General features: G+C 36.3%; 1 protein-coding gene across 1 annotated transcript in view; it reads right to left on the bottom strand.

Moving 5' to 3' along the window:
- Nucleotides 1-19792, bottom strand: part of LOC131047136 (uncharacterized) — a 335367-nt gene that overhangs the window by 249840 nt on the left and 65735 nt on the right. Inside the window, exons 2-5 of the mRNA XM_057980989.2 lie at nt 14802-16744; nt 14566-14682; nt 13375-14377; nt 12832-12940 (exon numbers count right to left, since the gene is read on the bottom strand). Of these exons, the coding sequence (XP_057836972.2) occupies nt 12832-12940; nt 13375-14377; nt 14566-14682; nt 14802-16644 (3072 nt within the window). The 5' untranslated portion in view covers nt 16645-16744. The remainder of the gene's footprint in view (nt 1-12831; nt 12941-13374; nt 14378-14565; nt 14683-14801; nt 16745-19792) is intronic.

Here is a 19792-nt window from a genome sequence, read left to right as displayed (position 1 = left end):
TCCCGAGTCCAACCGAGTCTGGAGCCGAGTCTGATGCCGAGTCCCGAGTCCGAGTCCAAGCTGAGTCCGAGTCCCAGTCCCGTTTCTTTGATTCAAACACAAAACGTTTTAACTTGGTTTGATAACTCAATCATAGAAGCATACCTAGCAAGATTGAAATGTTTTTCTCATTGATTCTATTTTCCTTTTCAATGTTTGGACCAAGCTAGGGTGCAATTCCTCCTTAAATGCTTGTGTTTGATTTGAAAGCCTTTGTTTTGCATTTTGGAATGCGTTTTTGGACTTTGTGTGTTTTGTTGAATGCCCATCAAATGCGTTGGCTGGCCTCCTCCTTCCCTCTCTGCTTCAGCAATTTTATGCTTCTGAATCTGAAATGCTTTTCTTGAAGGCATGATTTTGACTAAAATACGTATTCCCTTTGAGTGCCTTGCTGAAGATATCCCCTTTCAACGATTCTTTCTGATTGAGATGTGTTTGGATGGTCTATGCGATTTAAATCCTTTCAACACTTTCTCATCTCTGCGTTTCTTTCCTTTCAACAAGAACTTCACTTCCCTCTTTAAAATGCCCCAAGTGCCTTTGGTATTTTATCAGCCTATATAGGAGTTATAGAAACATCGATCTTCTTTTACGATTTCGTTTCAAATGTTTAGCAATTATGTTTTTCGGGGTTCTTATCGACGAAACTAGGTAGAAAAACATTTTACAGTTCGCCCCTTCTAATAAAAGAAGACCAAACTTCGTTTTCTTTGTTTTGCATTTTGACCTTTTGAAATGACGGGCTCTCTTCGATATTTTTCATGGTAAGCACAAGGGGAATCAAAATACGATTTTGCCTCTCTTTGAATAAAATGCCCGAACCTTATTTTATTTTATTTTGTTTTTATTTTTAAAACACAGTATTTTCGGTATTATTTTTGGGACTAGCAAGGCAAAAAAGAGACTCGCGATTTTAGCTTGTGCACTTTCTCTTTAAAAAAACTGAACTTCAATTTTTATTTTTTTTTATTTTTAAAACTCTTAATACTTAGTTCAATGTTTTTATCGGTTTTGACAAGGGCTGATAGAGATTTAAAAAGAAACGCCCAAACTTTATTCTATTTCGACTTATCAACGTTGCTTGACCCTTTTCGGTGTTTTTGGCTAGTTTCTTAACACTACTTTTGGGCGCATGTTGCTCTTATAAACGTCAAGGCTTAAAAGCTACTATCGGTATTTTCATCGAGATTTATAAAGGGGGCGAAATATGTTTTAAGTTGCCTCTCTTTCTTTTTAAAATAATGTCGACCCTTGTTCATTGCTTAACTAAAGATACTTCGGTATTATTTTTGGGTTATCAAGGAGAGATGGCGATTTTCAAAATGATTTTACTGAACTTTGTTTGCACTACTTTAAAATATTTTTTCTGAACTTGGTGTTTTTCATACCTTGAGCCAGTGTGTGAGCCCAGAAGAAAACACAGGAAATTTGGTCGCCTCTGAAATTTCAACCTTTTGGCAACTTAAATCTCTCTCATCCTGCTTCCACTTATCAAATTCAGAGTCATGCTTCAGATGTTGCTTCTCAAACACCATAAGGGGATGACTTGGTTACTTCTTTGTCTTTCTAAAGACTTGGCTCTCTATGACGACACCCAAACTCATAGATTAATTCCACTGGCATGCTTAGGTCTAATTCTTGTTACACTCTAGGATACCACTTTCTCTCTCTCTCTCTCTCTACGAGACTAACAACACTTACTTAGGTACTTGACAAGGCAAGCCAAGAAACGAGAGGGGTCCTTGTCGGAGATGGGGAGTGTGTGCAAGGCACAACATTCTCTAGATACTCATCACTCTCTAACTTAGGCTCCTCTGATAATAGTAAAATTGAGGGCAAGTCATTAAAGCCATCTAGTTCAATCGCTTGATCCACCATGTTTGCAACTTCTCCATCAAGTGCAAGTTGGTCCCATTTTGCTTAAGTACCCTCCATGTACCCAAGATCAACACGAGGGAAAACAAAGTGAGCTATTAATGTAGACCAAGTTCTTTGCTTTCTTTGACCCTAATCAATTCCTATTCAGTGAATGAATAAAATCATAACTATTGCAATTTCTCTCACAAGATGAAGAGCTAGCTACTTGTGAGATCAATCTGATTGCAACTGATTGCAATTCAAGGGTTTCACCTCCATGGTTCTACCACCACTTTAAAGGGTCTTTCATATAAAACTTCCATTGAAGCAAAATCACCTTTGTGACACCAAACCTGTTGATGGACAATTGGTTTATGCTTAGATATCGTTAAGGTTATGAGTCTATGACGCAATTGCAAAATAGCCTAATTACATCCTAGAATCCTATATACTTAAGGTAAAATGGAAAATGTGAATGGTGTAGTTGATATATAATACTAACCTAGAATGATAAAATGATAGAGTATCGCAAATTTATGTATAATGAAAATGTTTTATGTCGGGTGATGATCATAAGAGTTGTGACTACTTTTCATGATGGGTTAAGGAAATCAACAAAGCTATTGTTTTTGTTTTTATTATGAGTTTACATCTTGTATCACATATATTTTAATATGTTGAACTGTTTTACAAAATATAAACGAATTGATAGAAGCATGCATATGAAAAATATTTATATCTCATATAGTCCTCATAAGCCACATCATTAGGTCATCCTTAATAATGGATGAAAGGGGGTTTTAAGCTTAGCTTTGCGGGCATCATTGTTAATAATAATATTAATTTTATCAAAAGAAAGTTAACATATCTTTAAGATTATCAGAAGTATTAATATTAGTATTATTAATGTTAAGAATAATTCCATAATGGACAAGAAAAATTAAGTTATCATTAGGCATGATAATAACGGTGGCAAGGATAGTGTGCTTGGTTGGTATAAAAGTGTTAGTAATAATCCTTCAAATAAAGGCAAATTATTGGTAACATTAATATTGCCATTGATGTGAATGATAACATTAATGAATTTAAGGTACGTATTAATTTTATTGAATAACGTGAATAATAATATCCTCAATAAATATTGTATTAGTATTCCACTAGGAACAATGTTCAAGAATCCTTAATATCCATTTGTTTTGCCTAACCTGCAATAGAAATTTTGGCATTACAGTGCTAGTTGCACTTGGTTGAAAGTTTCTAAAGCCTTTTCAACAATTCCACACGTTTAATAACTAGGAGTGCAGATCATACTGTCAAGTCATGGAGGGGAATGGAACATAGATATTTTCTGTCCAATTTGATTTCCCGGCTAGATCGATGGACTTCTCAAAAGAGATGAGCTTACTTAAATCAACATTGAACCTTTATTGTGTGAATCTTGCAAAAATTGTCGTCAATGGTAGAAGCCAAACTCCATAGTGATACAGGTATTGGAGGTAAGTTGAATATATAGCAAAGGAATGCGTGAGCAAGGTAAGCCATGTTGTAACCTCTAAGAAAAATTAAAATATTGTTATTTAAAATTTATGTATTGTTAACATGATTTATAAATAGCTATATGCTGATTTTAGTTTAACTAAAGTCTTCAAGTTAAATGAGACTATTTATTGAAATTAAAAATAGTGTGTTATGTTATTGCGGGATATGTTGAGTTATTTAAATATATATATATATATATATATATATTAGCAAAATAGTTAAGTTTGGCATAGAATAGACATGTGTTGTGTCCAATAAGTGTTTGAGAATTGGGCATTACAACCTTGCCCATGTGAAAACTTATTCCATTGTCTCCTTATAATGAGGGATCCTCACCTTGACCATAAATATTTTTAATTGCAGCCCAAAATTACTTCATTACCTCTCTATCCTCATGTCAAGCCCTATTATTAGTCTCGTGTATTTTGCCATTTAGGATTTAAGGCATAGGCAACACAATGAAGGGGTCTGCTAAGTTTGTTCCATCTACCCTATAACTTTTCTTCTATCAAAGGATATAGAGAAAGATCTTTTGCATCTGTTATTTTCCTGACTTTCACACATGGAATCTATTTCTTCATAAACTTCTCCCAAACATGGTTTGTTTCAGTCTGCAAATTTAATCACCTCATATATGGGACTAATAAGGTCCACAACAAATCTCAAATCTGCCCAAAAACAGTCATCAAGGACCAAACCTCTCACCTCTATTGCAATATCTGATGTAGATTGTCTCCAAGCTACCCATGCATCACTAACAACTTGTAATGTCCCATTTTTGGATTAGCTTGTAATTTGCCCTAATTTCACAAAATCCAAATGAAACAAGGAACATAACTTAGAGAGATAATTCTTACCTAAGAAAAGAATGAGATAAGTCTGCCTTGGAAACTTGCAACCAAGTTAGGTAATAATGTAGACATAATACATATAATATATCCATCTCTGGGGTTAATGGAGAAACACACTTATAACACATAAATCCAAATGATCTCATAGGCTCAACCATAACAAGGGTGGAGATAGGATGGTCATGATGAGGTACCCTAAATTTCTCCATCCCTAGGCCCAAGAGCAGAAACCCTGTCCCTCTTGGCCTCAAGTGGTCCTTAACTATGCTTATGAGGTGGCATACCTAGTGGAGCCTATACACCGTTACCCTCCATCATGCTATTCTCCTCTCCTCTTATGATTGAGGATCCCTTCAACAATTGATCAAAATGGAGATAGTAGGGGAGATGCAATAGGGTGTCTTTAACACTCAACCCTAGACCCAAAGTTAGGACCTTATCCTCTTTGGCCTCATGTGGTCCTTAACTAATGGTCCTCAACCATTATCATGAGGTGGCCTCGTGGTCCTTAACCATCTTTACGAGGCACCATACCTAGCAATGAGTCTTTCAACGTTCCCCCTCCTTGCGCTTCCTCTACTTCCCCAATAGTATCGAATAGTACAGGTATATTCTGTTATCAAGTTTATAGATTTAATTATATATTCACTCTCAATCAATCTTAAGCATATATGTATATTAATAAATGAATTTTGTGTACAGTCAAATATAAACATATATGTGTTTACACCTGTATGAATAATCTATCTTTGCCTGCATACAACAATGGTATAGATGCTATTGCACAATCATGAACATCATAATACTAAACATTAATTATTGGTTAGCAGCAATGAATAATATTTATTATACCAAGTATAGGGAAACTCATACCAAACCCCTAGTATGAACAAACTATTTGTGCATTCTGTTTATTATCCATCTGATCCTTTCCGCTTTGTCTTCTTTTGATAATCGGTGGTGATTGCTTGGTTCACTGGGCTGATCCTTTATATCTTTCATTGAATGTTGGAGAGTCACGACCCTTTCTCGTGGGTGTAATGATTTACAAAGGAGGCGCCCCTTATGCTGACCATGCCCTCTCATAACTGATCCTTTTGAGATGCCTTGTTTAAACTCCCTTGAATCGTTTCTTAACTATGTTTAATTATGTTTTAGATAGGATCACTGCCATTAAGGAAATGTGGGTGATATATATAGTAGCACACACCAATTATTAATCATAATGATATACAGTTTGTTGTCGATATGTGGGCATAGTGCCATGGTTAAGAATAAAAGGAAATTGTGAAGTCTCAATACCATGGAAAAATTTCTTACCCAATCTTGCTAAGGGTCGAAACCATGACAGTCCTCCCTCCCTAAATTTGCTTGTCCTCAAGCAATAATCTGAACCAAATCCATTTTATGGGGGGGTGGGGAGGGGGATTCCTAAACTAGCCCTGGGATTCTCAATGTATATATTATTGTTTTTAATTTACTGGGGTTATCTCCACTAATGATTGGGAACTTACAAGGTTTGTGATCTTAGGACAAGTTTTTTCTCATCAATTGTAATCATGGGACGAAAAAAGGGCGAACTCATCACATGTTGTCTAGAAGCATGACACACATCTATGACCTTAAACGTAATGTTCTCTTAAATAAACTCTTGTCTCTTTCGATTCTCTTAGTTGTTAAGCATCAAGTTTGAAAATACATCAAGTACGAACCAATCATAGAGCATACACATGCCAATACATCTATTATATTAGATCCTTCTTATTAAGTAGAATGTATTTATTCTTTACTTGACAATGAAACCTTAAGGTTTTACGAAGAGATTTCAACTGCCATATTTATGAGGGTGTTTTGATTACTAGAGTGGTTCCTCCACAAAACTCCATATGTTAATTGTCCCCTCTTCTTTTGATGGGATGCTCTTAAGGTCTCCTTCAACATATCTTGCTTTTTTGCTTGGGTTACCTTTTGCTTCTTCATCAGATATTGCCTCTATTATTCGTATTTGGCTTCCACCTACGTATCCTGGTTCCCATTTTTCTTTGCATTTATAACACAAGCACTTTCTTTTAAGATTCTTCGCATTACATTTATGCCCGGCTGCCCATGGATCTTTGCCCCTAAAACACATCTTTTCCTCTTGGGTTTCATCTTGTTTATAAGAGTGTCCTCGTTCTCATTTCTTCTTGCAATCAAAATGTAGACCTTCCTTCCTTAGTTCTTCCTGTTCGTCATGAGAGAGGCACATATTCTTGTGCTTGTCCTTCTCGTAGAAGTGCTTATCTCTTGATGTCATTTTCCTAAAGTGATCCTTTTCCTTTGCTTGGGCGGAATCTAGTCAAGCGGCTTTAAGGATCGCCTCTTGGAGTGTAGTTGGATCCAAGCACTTACTAAACCTCGGGTCCCATCCAATAATCCTTCTATAAATAGGTAAGTGAGTCTCTCCTCAAATATTCAGGGGAATATAATAGCTAACCTTGGAATTCCGTGATGTAGTCTTCAAGGGTTCCCCCTTTCCTTATTCTTGTTAGTTCTTTGAAATGTTTTTGGGGATGAGTTTGGTCAAATCTTTGAATGAGCCTTTTCTTGAAGACATCATAGACCTTTATACTTTTGTGGTCTTGAGTAATTAGGCCATGATGCCACCAATCATGTGCCACCCCTTCTAGAGTCATGGAATCTTTTTCTGTCATGGGGCAAAGAGTTAGGTTTGTCTCTAGTTTTTGTAACTATGCATGAGCTGTAATCTTTCCCGACCCATCAAAGTTAGGGATGGACAATTTTCTCATCTTATTTTGTATATCTTGGTTAGGTTGGTCATTTCTCCTATGAACATTCTTCATCCCAGCCTCACAATATGTTGTAAAAGGGAAGCTTCTTTTGACTTTGAGGTCAAGCCCCGCATATTCTATGGCAAGTTCTCTCACATTTGAGTTGTTAATTTCTTCAATTTCCCTTTGTGATCCTTCCCTAGTTGAGAAAGGTGTCCATTTGTGCTTGGGTTTGATCCTATTGTGGTTTCGTGATTACTCTTGGATTGGCTGGGAGTGACTTCCCTCTCATGTCCTTGGTTTGGTTTAAGAGTATTGTTTATGTTTTGAAGGGTTTGGAGTAAGGCTTGCATTGTTTGTTCATTCTTTTCCATTAAAACCCTCAATTCATGCTCCATTTGAAAGTTCTTTGTATTGTTTTGGTAGGTAGACTTCTTTTCCCTTTCTAGAGCTCTAATTGCTCGTTGACTAAGTTGCATCAACTATTTTCCCTCAACCTGCGAGGAACATGCTTTGATACCACTTGTAATGCCCCTTTTCTAGATTACCTTATAATTTGCCCTAATTTCACAATATCCAAATGAAACAAGGAACATAACTTAGAGAGATAATTCTTAATTAAATAAAGAATGAGATAAGTCTGCCTTGGAAACCTACAACAAGTTAGGTAATAATATAGACTTAATACATATAATATATCCATCTCTGGGGTTAAAGGAGAAACACACTTATAGCACATAAATCTGAATGATCTCATTGGCTCAACCATAACGAGGATGAAAATAGGATGGTCATGATGAGGTGGCCTAAATTTCTCCAGCTCTAGGCTCAAGAGCGGAAACCCTATCCCTCTGGGTCGTCGTCCTTAACCATCCTCATGAAGTGGCATACCTAGCAGAGCTTGCACACCTTTCCCTTCCATCATACTACTCTTCTCTCCTCTTATGATTGAGGATCCCTTCAACAATTGAACAATATGGAGATAGTAGGGGAGCTGCAATAGGGTATCTTTGACCCTCAACCCTAGGCACAAGGTTAGGACCTTATCCTCCTTGAACTCATGTGGTCCTTAACCGATGGTCATCGACCATTATCATGAGGTGGCCTTGTGGTCCTTAACCAATGGTCCTTAACCATCTTTATGAGGCACCATACCTAACGATGAGCCTTTCACCATTCCCTCTCCTTGCACTTCCTCTACTTCCCCAATAGTATCGAATATTGTAGGTATATTATGTTATAAAGTGTAAAGATTTAATTATATATTCACTCTCAATCAATCTTTTAAGCACATAGGTATATTAATAAATGAATTCTACATACAGTCAGATATAAACATTTATGTGTTTACACTTGTATGAATGATCTATCTTTGCCTTCATCCCACAATGGTATAGATGCTATTGCACAATCATGAACATAATATTACTAAACATTAATTATTGGTTAGTAGCAATGAATAATATTTATTATGCCAAGTATAGGGAAACTCATACCAAACCCCTAGTATGATTGAACTGTTTGTTCATTCAGTTAATTATCCATCTGATCCCTTCCGCTTTGTCTTCTTCTGATGATCAGTGGCGATTGCTTGGTTCACTGGGTTGGTCCTTTATATCTTTCATTGGATGCTAGAGAGTCACGACCCTTTCTCATGGGTGTAATTATTTACAAAGGAAGTGTACCTGTCATCATGAATTGTGCCCTCTATAACTCCTGCTGCCCTTGAATCTTTAGCATACTCCACTGCAATTAAGTCTCTCCAATCAGCAGAAATCTCCACTAAAGAACATATGCGAGGCCTCCTAGAAAGTGCATCAACAACTATATTTTTCTTCCCCTTGACATATATGATGTCAAATCATATGCCTGCGATCTGCTGCCTATAATGAAGATCCATTTGGTTAATAAAGTACTTGATGCCATTTTGGTCCATCTTGATGATAAACTTACCCCCAACTAGGTATGGTCTAAATTTGGCCAAGGCATGCATAATGGCCAACATCTCTCTATCATAAACAGAGTAGCTCCTCTCTACACCTGTTAACTTTCTGCTCTCAGAAGCAATGGGATGCTTTTTCTGCATCAAACCCGCTCCTATCCCCTCTCTTAAAGAATCACAAGGGGATTAGTGTCTACTGCGGGTTGGTGCCTGTTTCTCTTAGGAGTTTAGTGAATGGGGGACTAATTGCGCTTCACTAAACAGTTCCTACGAAGATTGTAAAAAGTTTCTAATACAAGCAATATTTGCCATGGTTTTCTCTTGCAGGATCTATACATAAATCATGTGTTCAGCTTGTGCTCTTCGTTGCTAGACCTTTGATATGTGTTACTGCTGTGGATGATTAAGTTTTGAAATATTACTATTGTGCTTAATTAAATTTTTGAAAAGTAAAATTTTGTTGTTACTTTACTGATTCACCGCCCCCAGCCACCCCATCCCCTCCCCACCAGCCCCCACCACCTCCTCCCACCTCTCGGTATAACTGTGTGCTCTTCAACATTACATTAATTGCTACTCATACAAGCTACAAAAACTTTCTCTCTAAGTTTCACCTATTAATGTATTAAGTTTTGTCAGGATCATTGCTCCATTTGTTTGTCGCTTCTGATACTATATTCAAAAAATTTATACCAGCATCTTCTATATCAGTTAAGAGGTCAAATTTGAGCATTGTATATTTGCTTCAGATACTTGTATGACAAATGTTTGTCAAAATGTCTATGCATTATTCCATGTCTTCAAACTGTTTGTGCAAATGTCAATGATCATGCATGAAGGTTGCAGCTGATCTGCATTGTAGAAATTCAGAAATAATGTAATTGTTGTTCTACCAAATGCTTGACAAAATGCTTCCAAGACAAAAAGGTGATTTGAATGTTTTAATGATTTGTAGTTTCTAATGTTCCACCAAGCGCTTGACAAAATGTTTGCGTGCAAAAATAGAAAACAATTCCAATTTTGTTGAAATTCCTTGGTAGGGGCATTACAATACAGGTGAGAGATCTTCCTTGGCCAAGGGAAGTACATAGTCAAGATTCTAAAGAGATTTCAAATTATGGATTGTAGTGAATACATTGAAACAATTTATGGTTGAGCTGGGCCAGATTCATTGGACTACTGCAAAGCATTTGCTTCAATATTTTGACAAAAAAAATTCATTGTGAGTTAAGGTATGTTGGAGATGGAGAGTTGATGTTGCATAATGTTTTAGATTCAGAATGGACAAATGAATAGTGCTAGGAAGAGCACTTTAGAATTTTGTTCAGCTTGGGATCAGGTATGAATCCTAGATTACCAAGCAGCAATCAGCTGACATTGAGTTAACCAAGGTAGAGCACATGGCAGCTTCTTCTGTTAGTTGTGAATTTATCCGGCTTCACAAGCTAATAGCAAAAGTTACTGAGGAAATGTCAGGACTGACAATTGTATACTATGATAATCAGAGTTGCATCAAGTTCTTTGAGAATCCTAAATTTCACAATAGCTCCAAGCATATAGGCATTCAGCACCATTTCCTTTGAGATAGAGTTCGGAAGGGAGCAACAGTTCTTGAGTATGCTCCCTCAAATTTTTAGGTTGCAGATATTTTGCCAAAGCCCTAAGCAAAATGTTTAAGATCCTGAGGGGGAAATTGGATTTGATGGAGAAGTTAATTGGTTTCTAAATTCTAAGAGAAGTTGATGTCTAATTTTAGAACAAGGCGTTTTCCTGCTTTAGCTTTTCCTTTTTTCTCTTTTCAGCTTTAGTTTTTCCTTTTTTCTCCTAGCCTTGGTGTTCCACTGAGATGGGGATTTTCATTCATAAACTCTAGAGTTCTCTTGTTCTGTGAAGACACCTAGGGTAAACCACTGAAATGAGAGAGAGGGGGGAGCGCAGGCACACAGTGCATATTTAAGTGTTGAACTAGTGCAGTGTAATTCTTTCAGATTTAAGTGAAAACAAAAAACAATTATGAAAGTTCAGATTTATTAGTATTCGCTGTTCATAATTTCAGCAGTACATGTTTGTAGATTAGCATACTCAGGCCTGCTGTTCTGACTAGATTTTTTAATTTAAACTACTTTGCAGTTAGGGTTAAATTTCTGAGTACAGAATCTGCATACAATGGTCCCACAATTTAACACCATTGAACATCAATAGAACCATGTCAAACAAAGATATTCAGAAGATACCTATTCATTCAGATATATAATTAAAAGGTCTGGATGGGCTAAGTTTCTAAACTAGGACCAATTCTTGGCCAAAGAAATCCTCTATAACTGAGCTGCTTGCCCATTTTATGAGGGTATTTTCAGGATCTCCCCAGAAAAGTTTGGTTTGCCATTTCCAACAGCCAACAGCATAACATGAATGTAAACAAAATATACCTAGAAGTGAAATATTCTATTTTTTGGATACACACTTATGCTAAGAACTCGTGAGCTTGATTTCAAGAGGAGATTGATTATTTATTACATGCCCTTATCTTTAAGGGGATAGCAGCAATTTCTGGGGAAAAGCAGAAAATATTTGTTGGTCACAACTTGGCTGACGGTTAATGGATTCTTGTAGAGTCGAGATACATGGCCATATTTCATGAGGACCCTCACCTTATCTCTGCTCATTGGAGCTACAGTTTTTTAAACAGGATCTACCTTTGCTTATTAAAATTAAATTCATTTTTTTTACAAAGATAGTGAGTCATTCCCCTTTTTAGAGCAAAGGCTCAGATGCAATTTATTTGGCCAGAATTAGGGTCAACTTACCCTTTAATTCTACTGTTAGCACTTAGATCAATGTAGTTTCTATGTTCCATTTGTTAATGACAAAGATTTTTATAAATTAATGGCATTGAAATACCCTCAAATGATAAAATGGGAGGTTGGTTTTATCAGATCCCCAGAATTCATACAAGAAATATATATACATTCAACATGCAAAAACAGTGGGAAAAATGTAATTTCAATGAATTACTAATCTATTGTTCCAAGTCACTTTAAGTCCTACACTGTACTACTACTAACTAGAACTCCTCACTGCCTCAGATTTATCGAGTAGAAAATGATCTCTGGTTTTCAAATGGATTTTTTATAATTTGCAAAGTAGCATTTTAAATTGCCATGAAGATCCACTTTTACCCCAACACTCTCATGCCTCCATAATATACCCCATATACCCTAATATTTCAGCATTCCTCCTAACATAATAATTCGAAGATATGTCATTGTCTGTCCCCAAGAGACCAACTCTGTTAAGAAAGACACGAGTCCCTTATGATGAATAATTTGTTCAGGTAATGAATGGTCATTATTAACCATAATGTAAACATGAAGAGTTATTGAATATAAAAGAACTGCTCAGCTGTTCCACCATTTCACGTATAAAATTTGTTTTAGTCTTAAAAATCTCATGGTAGTACACTAAAAAGCATATATATGTATGACATTGCTAGAAATTCTCAAATTCACTATATCAGCACCCCTAGTGAAAAGTAAATTGCATTAGTTACCCTACCCAGTTTCAGTCAAGTATTGTTAGTTGAACAAATGTCATGTGAAATCCACAATTGCAATACGGGTGCCTTACATCATTTTTCTAAGACAAGGTTCCACATATCATATTGTTGACTAACCTAAATCCTACAGATGAATAGAAAAATGTTAAACTTTGCACAGGATAGGAACCTAAAGAAATAGATAAACATCGAAATTAAAATCAAACAATATCCACATCATCAAAGACGACAGCATTAAATTTCACAAGCATGACTTCAAATTAGTAAGAGGGTTACCTCTGAGGACCAAAGACCACACAATCTATGAACTTTGCCACTCCAGTGATGTCTACCGCATCTTTTTGAAGGTTTTTTGTTCTTTGGATCCATTGAGAGCTTCAACTTTCTGTGATGTACAATTACGGATGTTTTAAATTCCTAGCCTAATTAATCAAACCAAATCATGCACGCTTGCCAAATCTGCAACCTCAGTGGGCCTAATGATGGAGGTCTGTGTACTCCATGGAGGAGGCATGAGTTTGAACCCAGATAGGGGTTAGGGTATGGATGCCTACTATGAAGTATACTCGTAATAAATGTAAACAAAAAACTCTTATGGGCTTTCCAAATTGGAGGGCTTCAACATCAACTTGGTGTTCTTGCTTGGTGGAAAGAAAAATTTATTTTTAATTTCTATATGACTTTCTCATATAATAATCTAGGATCATATCACAGAAAAGGAAGGCTGCAAGTTAGCTGCAGTGGAGGCAGACTTCAAGTAAATAGATTTTTCTTAAGTGATGCCATGTTTATTTTACATACATGGGAAACAAAGCATACCTTTGATGGTCCTTGGAACATTTGCAGTGACATAAGCGATAACCACAGCACCAAGCATACCAATCCCCATAAATTAAGGATGGCCCTTGTCCACATAGATCACAATTTATACCAGTGTCCCACATCCGAGGTTTTGAATAAGCTATCTGGATCAATGCTTCAACATATTGCATATTCAAAAGCTTGGGATCTAGAGTGCTTGGGATTCCCCTGCTACTACAAACAGCTTCGGAATTTCCATTCTCATCCTTAGGAGAAAATTCTAGCTTTTTCTGTAGTCTTATATCACTAAGCAAAACTTCATCACCGCTACCAACAAATTTAAAGTTGTCATTATCCTTGTGGCCAAATTTCTCCTGGTCAGATGGTATCATATTGTCAGTACCTCTTGTAGTAATACAACCTACTAATGTATAACATCCTCTCTCTTGCAGGATTTTATTTTTGCATGCCAATGTGACATTGTCTACATTATTGTCTACAAACTCATCTTCACTAGAGGAAGCCTCAATTGTCCTGCATTTGTCCTCTGCTAATTCCTCAGAAGAATTAGCACACTCACTTGTGTTTCTATGTGAACGAGATAAAGATATCCCTCTCATATTTGCACAATTGTCTACTTTGTCTTTCCTTTGTGCATTTGCCAAAGAGGCCTTCCTACACTCTAAATCAAATTCTTTCATATCTGAGCAGAAGATACTTCCAGCCAATGAGGTGTTTTGAACATAATTATTCTTACTTTTGTGTAAATGATCTTCCCTGCCATCAAGTGATACCTCTTTAAGTACTGCGATGTCACCAATGCTTTTTAAAAAATTATTTCCTTTAGGAGATTCATGAAAATAACTATGCTCGGAGAAATCATCTTCAGTGTCATCAACTATGATAGCCAAGCGAGATAATTCTTTTTCTCTCTCGGACTGAAACAACTCAGAAGCGTCACATTCATTACCAACACCACAATCAGTGGCATCACTGGTTCTAGTAGCTTTTAACTGGGAATCTGCAGGAGAAAAGCAAACAATAATTAATAAAAATTCAGGCACTTTCCTGATATGAGACAAACAAATAATAGAAAATAATGGACTCTCACTTCTAAAATATACAGTAATTGCAGTGCATTTGGGAGATGCAAGATACAATTCATGGTACAAATTTCAAAGCTAACTGTTTCTCTTACAACAGGTATACCTGTCAAACATAAACCTCTTCTTTCTTCCTTATAAGATGAAATGGAGAGACTTGGAGGTAACCCATTTCTTTCATTTGCTGGAATAGGAAGATCTGAAATGGGATGGTGCTTGTCCTCTGTATCGTGCACATGAATATGGTATCATAGTATTAGTTAGCATTTGTTACAAAAAAGGTGGGATCTCTCCTAAAGTGAAATATATTTAACTTTGGGTATGTATCCAGTAGTTTCTTACCTGAGATACCAGGTGAGCTTAAATTACTCTCTTCCAGTACTGCACATTCTGGTTCTCTAGTAGTTGTAAGTGAATAATGACAGTTTTGGTCCAAACTGAAGGTTGACTTCCCTTCAATTATAGATGGGATAGAGTTGGCAACCATGTTTACACTGCTATCTGCAGGATTCAAATCAGACACCACAACTGGTGCCTCCATGAAACTTAAGCAAGGAATGCTTTCCTCCATTCTTTGAGGTAGAGAGAAAGGATTCACAATAGGATTCCAAACTGAAAATAGAATATTAGACGACTCAAGAGGTAACTCATTGTCACAAATATGTTCTATTGGATCCCTTGAAGAATGAATACCAGAGTTGGGTAACTGGGAAGGCACCTGGACCTCCAGATTTAATTCAATTGAACTATCTGGAAGTGAAAGTTTCAGATCATTTTTAGAAGCACCTTCCACCTTGAGTTCTGATCTTTGCAAAGTTTTTAAGCGAAGTTCCAGCCACAGATCTTGATCTTCTTGGTCTTCAGTTTTAACAGCATCAAAGTTAGCTTTTGCACCTGCACAACTTGAATGTAAGTTACTTGTTTTTCTATAGATATCTGAGGAGCCTTCCTTAGGTTTCGAAATTGTTTTTACATCTCCAATATCACGAAAATCTTGACTTTGAACATAATAGCCTGCACGTTGTGAACCTAATGCACTCCATGTGCATCTTCTCTCATTTATAAAGTTCTTACATTTGGGGTTAATTGCTCCATCCAAACAGAACAAGCAATCTTTACATGACATTCCCCAGCAAACACTGTGGCAGGATGATAGTACTTTTCCCTGACAACCATTTGCATGTTCATGTTGAACACAATCACTTATCCTCCCAACTTTTGTAGTAGCTTCATCAGATTCACTTGAATAATGTTTATGTTTTCTCTTCCTACTATGACAAGAAGGTATGATATTGTAGCGGCAAGGAATGTTTCCATGACAGCATTGGCAATAATCATGCTTGGTCACATATTTGCAAGCTGAATGCAACATTTGCCTTTGCTTTTCTGATTCATCAATGGGAATGGTAGAATCACACTTTACTGTAGAATTACAATTCACCTGTAGCCCATCAAATAATTGGCAGCCTGATTCTTCACTGCTACTTCTTGGCATCCCTATGCTACGGTTATTCCTTCTGTGTGTGCTCCTCCTCCTACCATGCCTGCATGTTTTCCATCTAAATTTCATGAAATTGTGTAAATTTGAACTCTTTTCTCTAGACATGCTTCTCCCTCTGCAAAAAGAAAGAGTCTTAGGTTCCCTCCAGCATTTACTTCTCTTGTCACCTTTATGACCCTTGCAACCTACCCTGCCACCATTATCACTCTGCTCTTTTTCACTACAATCATTGTAATTCGGATTCACATCTACTGTCAGATAACTGGTGATTTCTTTTTCTTTACAGTCCCTGCAGCCCATGTCAGGTTTGTGCTTGTCTGATTTATTTTCATCCTTTCTCTCATTATTATTGCTACAGTGACCATAATGTCCAGACTTCATTGCTGAACATTTTATCTTGCAAATTTTAATTTCTTTATCATGCATTCTTTTTCTACGTTGACTGCTACCCCCATCTTCTGTCAGAGAATTGATTCTTTCTTTGTCCCTACAGTCGCTATAGCCCATATCAGGTCTGTGCTTTTCTGGCTTGTTTTCATATTTTGTTTCATAATTACAGCTAGAATGACCATATTTTCCAGAATTTAAGGCTGAACAATTTATCTTGCAACTTTTACATCTTTCATGATGCACTTCTTCTCTATATTTGTATTTCTGACATGAAGCAAGTTCACTTAGCTCCATTAATCTATTTTAGAAAATAGATTAAATTATATACATCCAAATCAAAAAGGACGCTATGTGAAAAGTTCAATCCATACTATGCTCTAATCACGCTGCAGAGCTGCATAAACAAATGCCAAACGAACCCATAAGGGATAGTCATATTTATACAAATCCTAACTCCAACATAATGAGATCCGTTAACAAAACCATAAGTTGAAAGATGAAAGTATTGTTGAACATTTTACAGGTGATCCTATAGAAAAGCAAAAAAGACATTAACTGACAAATTGGTTGAAATGCATTGCTGAAATATAAAATATTTAACATAAACCAATCAGACTAACTTCTTAAAATTGGTGCTGTCATAAACAACTTGATGGAAAACATTGCTATTAACTTTCCAGATATGGCAATTTTTCAAGCAATGAAATAATAAAAGATTTTTCCTATGTTACCCCAAGTTTCCAAGATGGTGGGATGGGGGGGTGCACTTCCGAGTCCCCGATTTTTCAAGTCATTTATGTGGACAACCAGGGGATGGCATAAAAATAGGGAAATTTTAAATATTAATATGAAAACATGGATAAAGCATGCATATATACATTATAGAACTTTAACATATAGCATTTGTGTTAAATCGAGAGTTCACATGAGAGTCAAAGTCAAACAAATTAGCAAAACCCAAACCTTAATTCAAATTGCTTTCAGCATTCATTGTCAAAATGCATGTGATATTAAAAAATAGCATACAAGTTACAACAAAATCCCCAAAGGCTACAAGTTTCACTTTCAATTACAATACGAAAATACAAAAAAAGAAAGAACACTGCTGCAAACCCCGCTGCAAGCTGTAATATTTTTTAACAAACATGAAATGAACTCAAATGCATTGCAAAGGGGCTGTTTTTCCCATTTAGGGCAACCTGAGGAGTGGGGGGCCACCAAAAAGAAATTAAATAATATTTTTTTATCATTTGAGTGTTTTTTTGTTTTAAACAAGTGCTGGAAAAGGGGGGAGGGCTGGCCATCCCCGGGACAGTCAAGGGACGTCAGACGTCCTGGGGACAGCTAGCTGTTCCCTTTGAAAGTCACTGACTTCCCCACATTTCTGGGGCGTTTCCTGAGATCTACTGAATTTTGGGGATGGCTAGTGGATGTCCTCGACGCATCCCCCCATCCTTGGGACATCTCAAAAACAGGGACACATCCCTGGGTAACACTGGATTTTTCAAATAACATACTGAAACATAGAGACTAATTCAAGGAAAAACAAAAGAATCCACCTCATTGAGAATCTTACTTACCACAACATTTTTATGAAAAAAGTAAAGATATCACCCAAGAACTTGGCTACACCCAATTCAACATTCCCAATATAGGAACCAATAAATTATGCTTCAACGTAGAACTAGTACATGAATTCATACATTAATTTGCATTCTTCAATGTTGTAATAGCACTTCTATGACCGAATGCATCTCCAAGGAATCAATTCCCACAAGTTCATCATCCAACATTGATAACACCACAAAAAAGAAAGCCCTTGAATCTCACCGAGGTTGAACATCTCAACTAATCCTTACTCCAACCAGAAATCAAGCACATCCCACCAAAGCTAGCCATCTCACTTAGATTTACTGAAAAAGTCGTGTCACTACGTTAATTCAAGCCTTGACAAGGAATCAAGCTTCCACAGGCCAGTTCACCCAAGAACTCATTTATACGGAAATAATGGTAATAAATTAATCCAATGAGACTCATTAAGTCACATAATTGCAGCCCAATCTCAAAATTCATAGAATTACTTAATGGAAGGAAAAAAAAAAGTTAGAAAGCTAATAAAGCACTTCAAGTCTCACCAAAAAAGTGCACCACCTATGATGAGGAAATATTCCTCACTAGCAAAATATTTTTTACAAAGGGATAGTTTGAATTCAGTGTCAAGCTAAGTTGTCAATGACACTGCTTGTCAATGCATCAGAAAAAGGATTGTCAAATTCCACGTGCATTTAATTGACACACGGATTTTCACAAAAGCTCTTTGGGTACATTACCACATGTGAAATATTCATCACTTATTCATGGAATAAAAGCTTTAACTTTCTCTTATTGCTCAGTATTTCAGTAATTGCTGCTTATCCTTTTATTTTCAATCACATTTCACATCATTTGGAATCAAAGCATTCGATGATGCCCCATAAGGACTAGCTGCCTCATAATGCTCTCTAGAGTGCCACTTCCTCCCCATCCAACCATTTTCCTTTTCTCTATAGATAGTTGACTTATCCTCTTCATATATTGTTTAAGGGACAGCAACAATGTGGTGACTATCCTCATATTGAAAGACCTTAAGCGCATTCAATTTCTTGTTAGGGCAATTTCTAGAATCAAACTAACTAAGTCGGTATACATGTCCCCCACTTCTTCTAAATTTTGGAAGCATAACAAATCTGATCTACTCAGGAAGTTTACCATTTTAAGTTTTTGATAGATTATGTATCGTGGCTAGACTGGAAGCTCTCTAATCTAAAAGAATATACTATGACAATACAATCTTGGCTACAATAATTCAAAAATCTTATCCTTGCAATACTTAAAAGGCTTTAACAAAGTGTAAAGTAAGATAGGGAGAGGCATACACTTCTCGGTACATGATCTTGTGAAGTGATAGTGGCTCTTCTTGCATGGGATGACATTATAGCATGGCTCTCTAGAAGTGTAACTTCCTTTGTCCAACCAACCATTTTTCTTTTCTCTATAGATAGTTCATTTATCATCTTCATACATGGTTGAAGTGGTAACATTAATGCAGTGTTTATCCTCATATCAATAGATCTTAATGACATTCGATTTCGTCATAGGGTATTTTTTCAAACAAACAAAAATTTAATACAAATAATTTCTGATACATTCCAAATTTTGGCAGCATAAAAACCAATAAATTCAAGCATCTTATCCTTTTATTGCTTTGTTTGATCATAAAGCATGACTAGGCTGAAATTTCTATAATCTGTTAAAGTAATATTATAATATTAGTTTATAATGGTCAGTTAAGTCGTTCGGATATTCTTTTATTCTTTTAGTTAAGTTTTTATCCTCTGCTTTATTAGTTGTCAATCTTATCCTTATCAAATATATCTCTGTAATTCTTGTTTAAGGAGACTTT

The sequence above is a fragment of the Cryptomeria japonica genome, chromosome 4, assembly GCF_030272615.1.
Source record: "Cryptomeria japonica chromosome 4, Sugi_1.0, whole genome shotgun sequence".
In the NCBI taxonomy this organism is placed as follows: Eukaryota; Viridiplantae; Streptophyta; class Pinopsida; order Cupressales; family Cupressaceae; genus Cryptomeria; species Cryptomeria japonica.
Note: the sequence above shows the minus strand (reverse complement) of the source record. Positions and strands in the feature narration are given on the sequence as shown.